The 18210-nt window shown below is 44.8% G+C and overlaps 1 protein-coding gene across 1 annotated transcript in view; it reads left to right on the top strand.

The window, feature by feature from the left end:
- LOC126295009 (uncharacterized) overlaps nt 1-18210 on the top strand; it is a 460780-nt gene that overhangs the window by 244977 nt on the left and 197593 nt on the right. The window contains exon 5 of the mRNA XM_049987262.1: nt 1056-1264. Within this exon, the coding sequence (XP_049843219.1) occupies nt 1056-1264 (209 nt within the window). The remainder of the gene's footprint in view (nt 1-1055; nt 1265-18210) is intronic.

Raw genomic sequence — 18210 nt, 5'->3', positions numbered from 1 at the left:
TAGTAGTTGCAAAAACGGACTTGAAATACCTTAAGTCATCATAACATGCTGCCCTCAACCGCTGGATTAGCTGCAAGGGATTGAATAGGTTGAATAGCTTGACGGTACATACAAGCTTCTCGATAGACATCGTCTTTCTCATAGAATTCTGCTTTCAGCTGCTCTACTAGTCTTGATAAGCAGAGCTATAGTAGCTATCACATCAGTTAATCCAGATACGAAACTGCCTGGCAGGTTTTGAACAGTGTACTTGATGGGGACTAGACCACGGATATTAGAAATGGGTGCACACTCTGCTACAGAGAGAAAATTCATTCAGAAAGCAATTCTCCATGCCATTACTCTACAGTTCATGTAGGAGCGTTACTCTGACAAGACATGCTGGTGAGCTTGCGATGGTTGGAAGGTAGGAGATGAGATATGGGCAGAGGTAAAGATGCAATAGGGTGTCAGGGCAGGGGGAGGTCTTGATACATGCATGGCTAACTCAATGTCTCTTGTATATCATACCTTAATGCCATTGTGCATAAAGTGCAGTTAACACAAATCTGGACAAAGTTACCTTCATTTATAATAAATTTGGACAAATCATGCCTATCATTCACATGAAAACCACATGTTCAGTTTCTTGAAATGTATGTGAAATTCTAAATGAATGATAAGATGTATTCTGGATCACTTGTTGCAGTTGTGCTGTTTAATGTCTCTAATTTACATCTGAAACCATTTCAATCGATATATCACCACAGAACAGAATGAGTGTTCTGCAGGAAATAGTTAAAAATCAGTATCGCACTCAAATGCTCTGGAGATGGCTATTTGTAGCTGAAACCTGGATGAGCAAGAATAGTGGAAACCCAATGGGGTTGTGATTGTTTGCTGTGTCCCTCTTCTTCCTTTAAAAAGTGCAAAGGTTCCGGATCCGAGTCCCAGTTCTTCCAGGAAGTTTGTAATACATTGCTGAGCGGAAAACCATTTTTGTTACTTTTAAATTTTTCTCATACGCCATGCGTGGATGGTTTTTTACTTTTAACTACGAAGCTTCTGTGTTACAGGCGGCCCCTGTTGAATGATAAACTGCTCGACTACCAGCCAAAGTTCCTTTTCTTTCGAGAGGACTTCAGTGCTCCATGCGAGGAGCGGCAGCCAGAGGCATCACAAATGTTCGGCCTCGCCGATGCACTGTATGCCTTCTATTATACCAAGTGGTTTGGAACAGGATGGGCCTTGAGGCAACACTTCCCAAATGATCCCAAGACTGTGGGTAAGTTGAACACTGGGACTCATCCACTTCATAGTTAGGCACTGACAACTGATCACTGTGTCGGTTGGCAACACTCAATCTGCATCTGTTACAATCGAACTGCTTGATTTCGATGTATTATTGCTTTCTTTATTATACAGGATGCAAAAAGACCTATTTATGCAACATTCAACACATTTTAGAAGAGGAAAAAGGCAAAATTTTTTATTTGATAGTGATGTCACAGGTGCACCGTTTCGCTTCTAGAGGTCAGCGAAGGTTTCGACGCTAGTGATGTTCAGAGATGAAGTTGAAACTCCCACTTGATGAATGTTGTTTTAGGAATGTTGCTGAAAATGTCTTCGTTTTACATTAACGGTCAACCGTCCGCTGGGTGCTAAAGATTGTCTAACACTCTAAAAACAAAAGGGTGTTTCAGGGATAATGGCTGCAGCCTCAGACTAACGGAGAACCAGCTCATCTGGAGTGTCTGGCACTATCGGTAGACCGAACACCTTGTCTCCCTCACAAGGAGATCAGCGAAACCTGTAAGGCAGCATCCATCGGAAGGCAGTTTGAACAGCGTCTCGAAACATCACTAGGGTCAAAACCTTCATGGCCCGCTACGGGGGGAAACGGTGCATCTGTGACATTTGTGTCACATGAAAACAAGTTCTTTATCTCTTCTAAACACTCAAAATTTTTGTTCATGTAGCTTTTCACACGCTATATGGGGCTCATTTTAGAAAAGGCGATTGATTTCTGTAACATGAGAGCTGCCGCAGAAATAATTTTTTTTGTTAATATTGTGATTAGTGTAGTGTCCTGTACAGTGAAGAACCAAAGAAACTGGTACACCTGCCTAATGTCATGTAGTGCTGGAGGGAACCGACACCATGAATCCATAAATACATGAGTACAAGCCGCTGGATATCACTTATGAATAGCATGTTGCAAGGCACCCCACGTATGCTCAAAAGTGTTTATGTCTGGGGAGTTTGGTGGCCAGCGGAGGTATTTAAACTCATAAGAGTGTTCCTGGAGCCACTCTGTAGCAATTCTGGACATGTTGGGCATCGTATTGTCCTCCTAGAATAGCCCAAGTCCGTCGAAATACACAATGGACATGATTGAATGCTGGTGGAGAGACAGGTTGCTTACGTACGAGTCACCTGTCGGAGTCGTATCTAGACATATCAGAGGTCCTATATCTCTCCAACTGCACACGCCCCACACCATTACAGAGCCCCTCTCCAGATCGAAAAGTCCCCTGTTGACATGCGGTGTCCATGGATACATGATGTTGTGATGTTGTCTCCACACCCGTACACGTCCATCCGGTAGGTAAAATTTGAATCTAGAGTCGTCCGACAAGGCAAGATGTTCCCAGTTATCAACAGTCCAATGTCAGTGTTGACGTACACAGGTGAGGCATAAATCTTTGTGTCGTGCAGTCATCAAGGGTACATGAGTGGGCCTTCAGCTCCGAAAAGCCATGTTGATGGTGTTTCATTGAATGTTTCGCACGCTGACACTTGCGGATGGTCCAGCATTGAAATCTGTAGCAATTTGGGGAAGGGTTACACTTCTGTCACGTCGAACGATTCTCTTAAGTCATTGTTGGTCCCATTCTTGCAGGACGTTTTCCGGACGCAGCGATGTCGGAGATTTGATGTTTTGCTAGACTCCTGACATTCACAGTACACTCCTGAAGTGGTCATAAGGGAAATTCCCTACTCCATCTCTATCTCGGAGATGCTGTGTCCCATCGCTCATACGCTGACTGTAACACCACGTTCAAACTCACCTATATCTCAGTAATTGGGCATTGTAGTAGCAGTAACCGATCTAACAACTGTGCCAGACACTTGCTGTCTTCTATAGGCGCTGCCGACCGCAGAGCCGTTATCTGCCTGTTTACATATCTCTGTATTTGAATACCAATGCCTACACCACTTTCTTTGGCTCTTGAGTGTACGATCTATATGTGATATTTCTCACATTTATTAATGTCCTTTAATGAATAATATTTCTATTTGTAAGTGAATAGTTAACTTTACATGATAAACAGTATTATTGTCACAAATGGTGATAGCCTGCACTGTAACAAGACTGAGAAAATTTAGTATGAACGTGTAATCGTGGCAAAGAGTCGTTAGAACAAGTCTTCGTTAATACGCTGCACGCAAGCGAGATGGTCGGGCGCGAGACGTCGGACGGTACGCTACCGTAGGTTGTTGTGTACATAATTCCACGTAGACAGCGTGTACACAACTTTCCAACTAGAGCGCGCTCCGCTAAGCACAACAGCGCAGGCGCAGCATTCGTCCGTCTCCACACTATGAGATGGTGCTGCCTTAGAGACAGACCAAATTCTGCTCCCTCCGGTCCGCGTATTAATATGTAACGCAGCGAATGAGTTGCTACTCTAAGCGTGCAAGTGGCATTTCTATCGTCTGACCTAACAGCAGAAGATAAACACGCCACGATAAGACCAAGAGACATATTGCTGACACTCGCCTACTTCGTTAGAGTGACAAGTCAAATACTCTGATGGTGTGTGTACCGAAGGTCTTACAGTCCACACTACACTGGTGCGGCGTGGGCCTCCCAGGTGGAAGCGGGAGTGGGGCTGGGGGGGTGTGGGGCCGCGCTTGGCCACGCCCCTGGCTGCGTGGACTCTGTCACTGAATCATTCCAGCAGTGTGCCGCCCTCCAACTGTTTCGATTATGCCGATCAGATCTGAACTGTAGACTTGGCCACTCATTTGGTTTGTGAATGCTAAACCCAATATATATTACACTCCTGGAAAATGAAAAACGAACACGATGAATTCATCGCCCCAGTAGGAGCAAATCTTACTATCACATTCTTGAGGACGAATACAACACACGATCATTGAGACAGAGCCACACGTACATGAGTACAGTCAACAGTGCGTGCACAATGTCAGTGCTTGCACCGTGTATGTCCTCCTTTTTGCAGCAATAGCCATGCAGGGAAGCCACACGGTCTAAGACGTCTTGCCACGGTACGCGTGGCTCTCCCTGTCATGGGTTTGAGTCTTCACTTTGGCATGTGTGTGTGTGTGTGTGTGTGTGTTGTCCTTGGTGTAAGTTACTTTAAGTTCGATTAAGTAGTGTGTAAACATAGGGACTGATGGCATCAGCAGTGTGGTCCCTTAGACACTTACCATAAATTTGCCATTTTTGCAGAAATGCAGGCTGCGATTCCACCATGGAGACAATCATAGAAGCGCTGAATGTAGTGTTGCAGAATGGCCTGCCATGCAATTTCCGCCTGGTCCCTCAACTTAGCCAGAGTTCATGTCATCATGCAGATCGTGTAAGATGACGTTTCATCCAGTCCCAAACATGCTCTGTGGTGGACAGATCCAGTGACTGTGATTTCCAGTTCATCTTCAAGAACACATTGGGGGGAATAGAATACATGTGTATTGGAAAAGGACATTACCTTGACGGTCTATGAACAGTGGTGTGATGGGTTGGATGATGGTTTGAATGCACCATTCAGTGTACAATATTCTCTCAGTGATCACCAGAGGAGTATGGCCAGTGTAGGCTATTGCTCCCCACACCATGATGCCAGGTGTAGGGCCTTTGTGCCTCTGTCATACACACTCCTGATTTTGGTGCTCACCTGCACGACGCCACAAACGTGTACGACCGTCATTGGCTCCAAGGCAGAAGCTACTCTCATCACAGAAGACGACATGTTTCCATTCGTCTTTACATAAACGCCTATCGTGACACCAATGGAGGTGGGGTGAACGATGTTGGGGTGCGAGCAAAAGATACCCTAACAGTATGTGGAACAGTAGCCCTGCTTCGTGGAGACGGTTGCGAATGGTTCTTACTGATACCCCTGGCCCAGCTGGGTCGCTAAGTTGTCATGAAGTGATGGTGTGGTCCAATAAGACACTTGGTAGGATGCGACGGCCTGGGTATGCATCTGTGCGTCGCCACTGTCCAGACACAGGTCGACGGGGGCGTCCACCTTCTGCTGACCACTGGAGACAACACCGATACACTGTGCAGACCTGGCGCCCCCTGTGTTTCGCTGTTGTGCCGTACATCCACCTGACCTCCCACAGACCCACTACACGCTATGGCTCAGACTCCGTCACTCGCACCAACGGTTCACGTATATGCTGTCGCAGCATACTAACAACGTTGCAGACACAGACGGAGCTCCATACGCCACGACAAACTGGCTGCCACTGGTTCTGGCGCCGGCCGCGGTTGTCTCGCGGTTCTAGGCGCGCAGTTCTGAACCGTGCGACTGCTACGGTCGCAGGTTCGAATCGTGCCTTGGGCATGGATGTGTGTGATGTCCTTAGGTTAGTTAGGTTTAAGTAGTTCTAAGTTCTAGGGCACTGATGACCACAGCAGTTGAGTCCCATAGTGCTCAGAGCCATTTTGAACCATTTTGAACTGGTTCTGGCGGTGACCAGCCGCTGCGCAGTTGGCCACATTCCACAGCCGGTCATGCAGTTCGTGGTGTTTAAAATGGTTCAAACGGCTCTGAGCACTATGGGACTTAACTTCTAACGTCATCAGTCCCCTAAAATTTAACTACTTAAACCTAACTAACCTAACGACATGACACACATCCATGCCTGAAGCAGGATTCGAACCTGCGACCGTAGCGGTTCCAGAGTACCTGGTGTGTCTGCAGTGCTGCGCGTTTGATCACTATATGCACCGAACTCTTATAGTGTCCGGTGCAAATATAACGGGTTCGTTTTTACTTCTCTGGGAGTACACTGGCAAACCAATTACATCACACAATTACTCCTTTCTATCCTGGTCAATCACTTAAACATTAAGTGCTGTTAGAAAAGCGTATCTCATTCACAAGCGAAAGTTAAAAAAGAAATGTCAAAGACACTTTCTCTACTTTTCACTGAGCTACTAAAGTGGTTGATGTTATCTCTATTATCTATTCTAATCGCTGTTCCGTCCCAAATGCCCTCCTTCTTTCCTTCGTTCTACTGGTCCTTCTACGATTTCACAACGAACAGGTTGCGGTGTGCAGCGTGACCTATCCACACATACCGTTTTCCATTGTTTGGCTAAATCGTGGTGTCAGCGAAAAAGAAAATCTGTAACCTCTACGAAACACACTCACAGGAATTTACGTACGTCCTGCCCAAACCACGAAAGTAAACACTTGTAGGCATCCTTCTACTTTATACAGTCGAACAGTGATCATGAGAAGCCACGGAACGCTGGCTACATTCAATTAAAAAAGGCAGAAAATGCCTTAGAACAACGTTACAAATTTTGTCAGAGGATTTCGGAGACTTTACCCTGCGATTTCTTTAGAGCAAAATCCCAGGGCTGCCAGACGTTTCTTACACTCCTGGTCACGATCGTGTCACGTTCGTGAAGCTCCTGTCTCTGTCCTCTCCACCCTGGCCAGGCTCTACAATGTAGTCCTGTCCGCCGGCTACTATACCGATCTGTGGAAAACCTCCCGTATCCTGATGTTCCTTAAACCTTTCAAACCGCCGTCCGCCTTCTCCTCCTACCGTCCCATAAGCCTTACCTCGGTCTTCAGCAAGGTCCAGGAATCTATCCTCACCTGCCGCATCTACCAGCATCTCCGCCCAATTCCCGTTGCCCACTGTGGCTTTCGGCCGTCCTTCTCTTCTGACAACCTTCTCCTTCACCTCACTCATCTCCTTTCCGACCAGCTTAATTTCCGTCGCTCTGCAATCTTCCTCTCCCTGGACCTCGAACGTACTTATGACCGCGTATGGCATTCCTGTCTCCTCTTCAAGCTGCAACCCTTCGCCCTTCCCATTAACTACGTCCGTCTGATCGGCTCCTTTCTCGCCCACCGTCCTTCCTACGTCACCATCCATAACACAGATTCCTACAGCTATTTCCCCTCCGCCAGTGTGCCCCAAGGCTCCGTCCGCTGCCCCCTTCTGTACCTTTTGTATGCGGCGGACATGCCGTCGCCGTCACCCCCCATCCACCTTCTCCAGTTAGCCGATGACACCGCCTTCCTTGCCCTTACCCCCACCCTGCAGCGCTCCCAACACCTTCTCCAATCCCATCTTGACTGGTTCACCACTTGGTGCAACCAGTGGTTGCTCAACGTCAATCCCTCGAAAACCCAGGCGATCATTGTAGGCAAAACCACCACTTCCTTCCGCCTCCTTGCTTTCTATCTCACCATCTATGACTGTCCTATCACCCTCACTCCCACCCTTAAGTACCTTGGCGTCACCCTTGACCGTCACCTCTCCTGGACCCCCCATTCCTGGACAATCCAAGCCGAGGCTTGCTCCCAACTCTGTCTCCTCAAGCTCCTTTCCGGCTGTACGTGGGGTCTGGACCCCTCTACCATCCTCCACACCTATAAATCCCTAATCCATCCTATCCTCTGATATGCCCATCCGGCCTGTATCTCCATCCCCTCCAAATCCTTGATTGCCATGCTCTCCGCCTCGCCTATCGCATCCGTCTCCCCTCCCCCATGTGGATCCTGTATGATATCATCCCCTTCCCCCACCTCCTCCTTTTCCTTGAAAGGATATGGATCCTGTATACCTCCCAGAAACTCGATCCTCCCCACCCACTTGTCTCACCCATCCTCTCCCGCCCCCACCCGCTGCTGCACTTGTAATCCCACGTCCCACCCGGTCTCCATCTCTCCACCCTCATTACCCTCTCCCAAGGTGGCTTCCGCCATCTACCCCTCCCTGCTGATGTCTTCCTCCCCTCCATCTACCCCTCTTACTAACTTTGATCCTCCCCCCAACTTCCTGTGTCCTTTCCTTTAGGCACCTTCCCTCCCTTCTCTCTCCTTTTCCCCCATCCCCCTTCCTCTGCCCCTCTTCCCCTGGGCTTCCCCTCCCCCTTCCTCCCTCCCCCTATCTCCCCTGCCCATGGCGTCTCTGCTCTCCCCTTTCACTCTCCCACTACCCCTTCTCCTCCTCCTCTCTTGGCAGGTCTCGGGACTTGCACACGCTCAGTGAACATTCGCTCGCAAGAGATCATCGCCATCAGTGTCTCGTGTGTGTGCCTTCGTTTTGTGTTTAGTGTTCTTTTGCCGTCACACCACCACTGTTCACGTGTGCCGTCGCCGTCCTCCATGTTATGTGCGCCGTGTCAACTAGTGTCAGTGATGTTTCTCGTCCAGCATGAACGGCTCCATGTTTTTTTGTTGTTTAGTGTCTACATTTTTTTCCCGCCGTTTTGATTGTATTGTCTGTCCCACCTACGTGTAATACTTAATGTAAAACTCAAGGCTGAAGAACGGCGTAATATGCTGCTGACAGCCCGCCTTTGTATAAGGTGCCCGAAATCACAATAAAGAAAAAAAAACTCCGATTATCAGTCTGCATTTGTCTGCACCAATCTGTACCCGTCTGCATTAGTCTATAGTCAAGTTTCAGTCTGCGCCTAATAAGATTATCATATTCCTGTATATAGCCATGAAGAGAAATGATTAGACATTTTGTCAAGTATCAGAGATATGTGGAAATAAGATTAACGCACCAAGACCAAAGGAACTTCAGACTGTCAATTGTAAATAGCATCCAGAATCAAGTTAAGTAAGGTTTATGATTGTTATTATTGTAATAAATGTGTGTGAAAATTAATCAAGTTCTGTTTAAAGTTGGTCACCGTCAATCTGCTACTCTAAGCGTGCAAGTGGCATTTCTATCGTCTGACCTAACGGCAAAAGATAAACACGCCACGATAAGACCACGAGACATATTGCTGACACTTGCCTACTTCGTTAGAGCGACAAGTCAAATAATTTGATGGTGTGTGTACCGAAGGTCTTACAGTACGCACACCACAATTTGTATGTATTCTGAAGGCGTCATACAGTTGAATTAAATCAGGTGAAGCTCAGGGAATTAGATTAGGAAATGAGACACAAAGTAGTAGATGAGTTTTGCTATTTGGGCAGAAAAGTAACTGATGATGGTCGACGTAGAGAGGAAATAAAATGTGGACTGGCAATGGCAAGGAAAACGTTTCTGAAGAAGAGACAGTTGTTAACATCGAGTATAGATTTAAGTGTCGGGAAGTCTTTCCTGAAAGTATATATATGGAGTGTAGCCACGTATGGAATTGAAACATCGACGATAGGTAGTTTACACCAGATGAGAATAGCTTTTGAAATGTGGTGCTACAGAAAAATGCTGAAGATTATATGGGTACATCACATAACTAATGAGGAGGTACTGAATAGAATTGGGGAGAAGAGGAATTTATGGCGTAACTTGACTAGAAGAAGGGATCGGTTGGCAAGACACATTCTGAGGCATCAAGAGGAAACGACGGAAGCTCCGGGAGGTAAAAATCGTAGGGGGAGACCAAGAGATGAATACAGTAAGCAGATTCAGAAGAAATTAGGTTGCATTAGTTACCCGGAGATGAAGAAGCTTGCACAGGATAGAGTTGCATGGAGAGCTGCACCAAACCAGTCTCTGGACTGAAGACCACAGCAACAACAACATACCTGCTAGCTTGGGCTGTCGGTCAGTTTACAGGTACCAGGAACGAGAGGCACTTAAAAATATGGGTCTAAGTGCTGACTTTTATGAACATGCTACACAATATCATTAAAAGTAAATAATCAATACTGCCAGACAGTTGCAGTCGGCGGTAGTTGCCTCCAGGGCACTTTCAATTTCGCAAAAATATAACTTAAGTTTACTTGCAATCTGAATGTTTATTTTTGTACATTATACTTAAGGAACTATTTCAGTACTATTTTTAAACATCCATACCAATAGTAGAGTCCAAACATCCCCCAGACACATTTATTTAAAATGTCGCCACGAGCTACAGCGCGATATCGTTATTAGCACGCTTAAGTATGAGCGTGGTATCGATGCGCGTCGATTTCCCCCTCCTTCGGTCGGCTCCAGTATGTGGTATTCAGTGGTACTGACTGGGTTCACCGCAACTGTTATTGTTACAACACGTTTGCATGAAATGCAAATATTTGCTGTGTTTTAAAAAAATATCGTGGCTGGGCTATTGAACTGTGTTTCCGGTATTGATTCTGCAGATGTGCACTTAATACTATTTAAGGAAGAGGCGTTACAAAAGTGTCAAACAGTGTTAAAAAGTGGGACCTAAAATTTAAGGATGTTGTTTTACCGGTTGATCTGTTCAAAATGGGGTGTCATAGATAGTGTTATAGGTCATTTATAAGATCAATGAAAAAATATCATTTACCAAAATCGCGAAATACAGAAAAGGCTTCTCCAAAGGACAAATCTCAAATAACACAGAGAATCCATCAATAACATGTTCATCAAGGACTGGGTTAGGTATGCAGTGCACTGAAGCACAGTCATCTGTTTCACAGCTTTGAATTCCAGTAACTTCTCTTATCTCTCTTCAGTACAATACCTGAGCAAACGAAAACACCTGAGTTAGACAAACTAGTCCGAATAAATCTCTAAGACAATATTGCTTCGCACTCTGACATTCATATCTCTGCTGAAGGCTACGTAAATATTTCTGCAAACAATGCTTCTTTTATGTTTTGTGGACAATGCATTCTAAAACATCGGTCAAAGTCTACCGTTATTTTGATCCACCAAAAAGATTTTCCTTCTAAAGTTGATCAAGAGAATGAAAATATTAGGGTGTTAATTAATAAAGTAACAAATTATCCAGATTTGAAAGTATACTATAATAATACCTATCAACTGAACTTTTCCTATAAAGCATCTTCAAGTAAAACAACAACTAAACAGCGTTGCCATGATCTTCCTGAGCATGGTCAAACTGCTTTTGGGGAAATATATGCTTTTATTGAAGAAAAAGTAATAAAAAGGGTGATCTTATTTTCACTTATCTCTACAGATATTACATATACTTATTGGAGGAAAACGAAGAAAAAACGTTATGGGGAAATCAAGGGGAATTTCTCACGACACAAATTAGAACATAATAAAGTCATTTCGTAAAGAGATTAAATTTTATATGACATAAAAAAACATATTTGCTCCAAAATGTTTGATAAGTATTAGTGAAAAATCGCATGAATCAGTAGAACGAAAAAACAGTCCAAGTTGCAAATTTCTACTTTTCATTCATTCGATGACTAATTTCAGGCCGAGACCCATTTCCAAACCGTCATAACATAGTCAAAAACTGCATTCCTGAAGAGATCAGAAATGTGCTATGAACATTTACAGTGCATAAAGATAACTGTTATATCTATGCACTGTAAATGTTCATTGGACGTTTGTGACATCTTCGGAAATGTCAGGGATCCCCTGCCCAATCGTTCGATGTGTCTACTGTGCACCAGATCTAAAAGTTATCATTAGAACATGGGTGGATTACAACCAGAAACTTTAACATTGACAAGAACAGCCCTTACAAAAGGAAGGATGTCTCCAATAACTTTTTTGCACACAAGCTAACCATGATACTGGCACATAGAGGGTAACACGCATTTTTAGCAACTTACTAGACAAAAAGACGTGTTTGGGAATAAGAGACTATTACGCCATCTATTGCTAGTCTCTGCTGCTGTCTGCAGCGTGCGTTTGGAATTGTGACTGAAACAGCAATGCACGCTGTGGCAAAATCTGTGAGCTGAAGTAACTGTGTTGAACTGCTTAAAATATTAGCGAGTACAGACAAGATTTTAAAGACTTCTGGACAGCACGCAGTTTATCTGGAAACTAATCTTAAGCTCAATCCTGAATATATTGTTAGGGGAAAGCTATAGTGATAAACGAGAGAGATTTAAGAGGTCATTGCACTCATGACAGTTCGGTCTAGACAACAAACGGGGAGGGAAGGGGGAATGGCTGGGAATCTCTTCTTCACATGTGGTGACGCTGAAGGTGTCGTGCAGCACCCACCAGGTTGCTACAGATCTCCTGTTCGAAACAAGTGCCCTCGCCATGGCGCTTCGCTAAGCGCATCTTTCCGTATCACTGTTTAGCAAAACTGTAACGAGACGGTAGGCGGTAAGTAAAATATGGCGCTGAGCACTATAGGACTCAACATCTGAGGTCATCAGTCCCCTAGAACCTAGAACTACTTACACCTAACTAACCTAAGGACATCACACACATCCATGCCCGAGGCAGGATTCGAACCTGCGATCCTAGCAGTCGCTCGGTTCCGGACTGAAGCGCCTAGAACCGCTCGGCCACCGCGGCCAGCAGATGGTAAATCCCGGAGCCAAACGCGGAAACTCTTCGTCACGTCTGGGTGACCGCTCCCCAGTAATTAGCTCTCATTTCAAGTGGTGATAATGGCAGCAGCAAAGATCAACCTCCCAATGCACAGACAGCTGATAATGCCTTCATTCCTCAGAGATTTCCCATGAAGCCTAACCAGCAAGTACACTATGTGATACAAAGTATCCGGACACCCCCTAAAACATACCTTATCAGGTGCGTTGTTCTGCCACCTACTGTTGCCGGCCACGGTGGCCGAGCGGTTCTAGGCTCTTCAGTCGGAAACAGCGCGACTGCTACGGTCTCTGGTTGGAATCCTACCTGGGGCATGGATGTGTGTGATGTCCTTAGGTTAGTTAGGTTCAAGTAGTTCTACATTCTAGGGGACTGATGACCTTAGATGTTTAGTTCCATAGTGCTCAGAACCGTTTGAAACATTTGAACCATTTCGAAGTCCGTACCTGCGACCTCTGTAGGCACTAGACATAGTGAGAGAGCAGAATAGGGCGCACTGCGAAACTCACGGACTTCGAACGGGGTCTTGTGATTGGGTGTCACTTGTGTCATTCGTCTGTACATCAGATTGCGACACTCCTAAATGTCCCTAGGTCCACTGTGTCCGATGCGATTGTGAAGTGGAAATGTGAAGGGACACGTACAGCACAAAAAGCGTACTGTTCGACCTCGTCAGTTCACTGAAGGAGACCGCCGACAGTTGACGAGGGTCGCAATGTGTAACAGGCAGACACCTATCCAGACCATCACACAGGATTTCCAAACAGCATCAGGGTACACTCCAAGTACTATGGCAGTTAGGAGGGAGGTCAGAAAACATAGATTTCATGGCAGAGCGGCTACTCATAAGCCACACATCACACCGGTGAATGCCAAACGTAGCCTCGGATGGTGTAAGGAGCGTAAACACTGGATGATATAACAGTGGAACAAAGTTGTGTGGAGTGACGAATCACGGTACACCATGTGGCGATCCGATGACAGGGTGCGTGTATGGCAAATGCCCGGTGAACGCCATCTTCCAGCGTGTGTAGTGCCAACAGTAAAATTCGGAGGCGGTGGTATTATGGTGTGGTCGTGTTTTTCATGGAGGGAGCTTTCACCCCTTGTTGTTTTGCGTGGCACGATAACAGCACAGAATACATTGATGTTTTAAGCACATTCTTGCTTCCCACTGTTCAAGACCACTTCAGGGATGGCGATTGCATCTTTCAACACGATCGAGCTCCTGTTCATGATGCACGGTCTGTGCTTACACGACAATAACATCCGTGTAATGGACTGGGCTGCAGAGACTCCTGACCTAGATCCTATAGAATACCTTTGGGATGTTTTGGAACGCCGACTTCCAGGACCTGATTGAACAAATGCCTGCGACAGTGGAAGCTGTCATGGGCCAACACCATATTGAACTCTAGCGTTACCGTTGGTGGGCGCCACGAACTTGTAAGTCATTTCCTGCCAGGTGTCCGTATACTTTTGATTTCATAGTGTATTGTAAGACATGACATTTTCCGCATCAAGGTGCCTTTTTGAGGATTAGAGGCCGACCATATTTTCATCGGATTTTAATAGGTCTCTGTATTTGGGAGAAATAACTATGTTTTCACTCGATGATCGTACCATAGATCAGATTCAGGATTATTGTCCTTCAGCATTTAAGGAGTCTGGCTCCGATTGCCTATTTACTCTCTGAGTTTTCTGTGATGGAGAATATAACGAAGCAATCCTCCAGCACGGCCAGATAGGATGGCTACAAACAACCGATAACCTGGCAGCCGGTCATCCCAGTATGACGAGCCGCGTTCGATCGCCGTCAGAAATCCCACGTGATCCGGTTTCAACAACATAAAAGAGCGACCGCAAAAACTGCCGTTCGGTTTCAACGTCCCGCTGCAGGAAAATACTACACCTGAGTATATGCTGACAATTCGCCCTTGTATGTCAGTCAGCTGCTAGAGCACAGCCTCCTCCCAACCTACATGTCAGGTTGTCTATTGATATCCCTGGTCTAGGGGGAGAGTCTTTCAATCATAATCAAAACGTTTTCGATTCCGGGTTCGAAACCTTCAGGTGCTTAATTTTGATTTGGTGGCCGAATGCTTGCGGCATAAGAAGTCACCCTCATCCTGCCAACGGCTTTGTCAAAGACTGCAGTGGAGCGGACAGAGGTTCAGAGCACGCTCTTGTCCTTGGGGTGGGAAAATGGCCCTAAAGGTAAAAGAACCAGCAATGACGAACGAAATGAGAATGAAAAAGGCAGTGTACACCAATGCATTAAAGAAGAATAAGGTGTATCCACAGGACATGTGGCCTGTAATTGAAAAAGTGTCATGATGATCTCTTAATTGGCAAAAGATTCCGGAATGGTCCTCCATGCGGATCTCCGGGAGGGAACTGCCAAGGGGGAGGTTACCATAAGAAAAAGAGAGAATAATGTTCTACGAGTCGGGGCGTGGAATGTCAGAAGCTTGAACGTGTTAGGGAAATTAGAAAATCTGAATAGGGAAATGCAAAGGCTCAATCTAGATGTAGTAGGGGTCAGTGAAGTGAAGTGGGAAGAAGACCATGATTTCTGCTCAGATATGTATAGGGTAATATGAACAGTAGCAGAAAATGTTGTAACAGGAACAGGATTCGCTATGAATACGATGGTAGGGCAGAGAGTGTGTTACTGTGAACAGTTCAGTGACAGGGTGGTTCTTATCAGAATCGACAGCAAACTAACACCGACTACGATAGTTCAGGTATACATGCCGACGTCGTAAGCTGAAGATGAAGAGATAGAAAAAGTTTACGAGGATATTGAAAGGGTAATACAGTACGTAAAGTGTGATGAAAATCTAGTAGTCATGGGGAACTGGAACGCAGGTATAGGGGAAAGAGTAAAAGAAAAGGTTACAGGTGAATAAGGGCTTGGGACAAGGAATGAAAGAGGAGAAACACTAATTGAGTTTTGTAACAAGTTTCAGCTAGTAATAGCGAATACCCTGTTCAAGAATCACAAGAGGAGGAGGTATACTTGGAAAAGGCCGGGAGATACGGGAAGATTTCAATTAGATTACATCATGGTCAGACAGAGATTCCGAAATCAGATACTGGATTGTAAGGTGTACACAGGAGCAGATATAGACTCAGATCACAATGAAGAGTAGGCTTAAGTTTAAGATATTAGTCAGGAAGAATCAATATGGAAAGTGGGATACGGAAGAACTAAGGAATGACGAGATGCGGCTGAAGATTCTAAGGTTTTAGGTACAGCAATAAGGAATACCTCAGTCGGCAGTACAGTTGAAGACGAATGGACATCTCTAAAAAGGGTCATCACAGAAGTCGGGAAGGAATACATCGCTACAAAGAAGATAACTGCGAACAAATCACGAGTCACAGAAGAAATACTTCAATTGATTGATGAAAGGAGGAAGTGCAAAAATGTTACAGGAACCCGAGGAATATACAAATAATAGTCGCTGAGGAATGAAATAAATAGGAAGTGCAGGGAAGCTAAGACGAAAAGGCTGCAGTGAAAATGTGAAGACATCGAAAAAGAAATGTTTGACGAAGGACAGACTCAGCATACATGATAGTTAAAACAACCTTCGTTGACATTAAAAGCAAGGATAATAACATTAAGAGTGCAATGGGAATTCCACTGTTAAATGAAGACAAGAGAGCGGATAGGAGGAAAGAATACACTGAAAGCCTCTATGAGGGGGAAGATATGTCTGATGTGATAGAAGAAGAAACAAGAGTCGAATTAGAAGAGATGGGGGATCCAGTATTAGAATCAGAATTTAAAGAGCTTTAGAGGATTTCAGATCAAATAAAGCAGAAAGTACAGATAACATTATATCAGAATTTCTAAAAATCATTGGGTGATGTGGCAACAAAACGACAACTCACGTCGGTGTGTAGGTTTATGAGTTTGGCGACATACCATCTGACTTTCGGAAAAGCATTAGCTGCACAGTTCCGAAGGCGACAAGAGCGGACAAGTCCGAGAAGTATCGCACAATCAGCTTATCAGCTCATGCATCCAAGTTGCTTACAAGAATTATATACAGAAGAATGGAAAAGAAGATTCAGGGTGCGCTAATTGACGATCAGTTTGACTTTAGGAAAGGTGAAGGCACCAGAGAGGGAATTCTGACGTTTCGGTTGATAATGGAAGAAAGACTAAATAAAATCAAGACACGTTCATAGGATTTCTCGACCTGGAAAAAGCGTTCGACAATGCAAAATGATGCAAGATGTTCGAAATTTAAAAAAGAAAGTAGGGGTAGGCTGTAGGGAGAGACAGGTCATATACAGTGTGTACAACAGCCAAGAGGGGACAATAAGAGTGGACGACTCAGAACGAAATGCTCGTATTGAAAGGGTGTAAGACAAGGATGTAGCCTCTCGCCCCTACTGTTCAAACTGTACATCAAGGAAGCAATGATGTAAATAAAAGAAAGGTTCAGGAGCGGAATTCAAATTCAAGGTGAAAGGCTATCAATGATACGATTCGCTGAAGACACTGCTTCCTTGAGTGAAAGTGAAGAAGAATTACATGACCTCCAGAACGGAATAAACAGTCTAATGAGTACAGAGTATTAATTGAGAGTAAATCGATGAAAGTAGTAGAAATGAGAATAGCGAGAAACTTAACATCAGGATTGATGGTCACCAAGTAGATTAAGTTAAGGAATTCTGCTACCCAGGCAGTAAAATAACCAAATACGGATGGAGCAAGGAGGACATCAAAAGCAGACTAGCAATGGCCAAAACGGCATTCCAGGATAAGAGAAGCTTACTAATATCAAATACCAGCTTTAATTCGAGGAAGAAATTTCTGAGAACGTACGTCTGGAGTATAGCATTGTATTGTAGTGAAACATGGACTGTGAGAAAACTGGAGGAGAAGAGGATTGAAGCATTTGAGATGTGGTGCTACAGACTAATGTTGAAATTGAGGTGGACTGACAAGTTAAGGAATGAGGAAGTTCTGCACAGAATCGGAGAGGAAAGGAAGATCTGCAAGACACTGATAATAGCAGTGGAGGGCAAAAACTGTAGAGGAAGACAGAGACTGGAATACGTCAAGCAAATAATTGTGGACGCAGGTTGCAAGTGCTTCTCAGGGATAGGTTAGCACGGGAGAGGAATTCGAGGCGAGCGGCATCAAACCAGTCAGAAGTCTGATAAAAAAGAAAAAAAACCTGAAAATGTGAAGTCAGTCATCTGACAACAGCCATTAGACACTGTACACGGAAGACCATCCACATAGTCTACAGCTTATCGACCTGAACAGCATAGCTGTAAAGACATCAGTGGTATACCTGGATCAGTGTAAATAAAATTCTTCAAAGGCAGAAGATATATTAGGCGACGGCAGATCCGTAGCCACCCAATCTGGATTACCATAGTTGACTTGACCACTATTTGTGAAAGTATAATTATATTCAGTATCATCACACATCATTTTATTTTATTTATTGTTAGTTTTGTTTATACACGGATAGAAAGATTTATATGATTATTGTGTGATCACGAGAACAGTTGCATGTTGGTTACTGACAGAAATGCTCCCTTCTGGCAACACATTTGGTCGCCGCTCTCTCCCTCCAGCTGTCCCACGAACTACCTCATAGTCCAGCCGAAGAAACTAAAAGAGTGTCTCAGTCTTGATAAACTTCGCAACCCACAGAAAAGGAAGATATATCTCATAATATAATATATATATGTTCCACACCCATTTCT

This window comes from Schistocerca gregaria, chromosome 11 (assembly GCF_023897955.1).
Source record: "Schistocerca gregaria isolate iqSchGreg1 chromosome 11, iqSchGreg1.2, whole genome shotgun sequence".
Lineage (NCBI taxonomy): Eukaryota > Metazoa > Arthropoda > Insecta > Orthoptera > Acrididae > Schistocerca > Schistocerca gregaria.
This window is presented reverse-complemented; position numbering and strand designations above follow the sequence as displayed.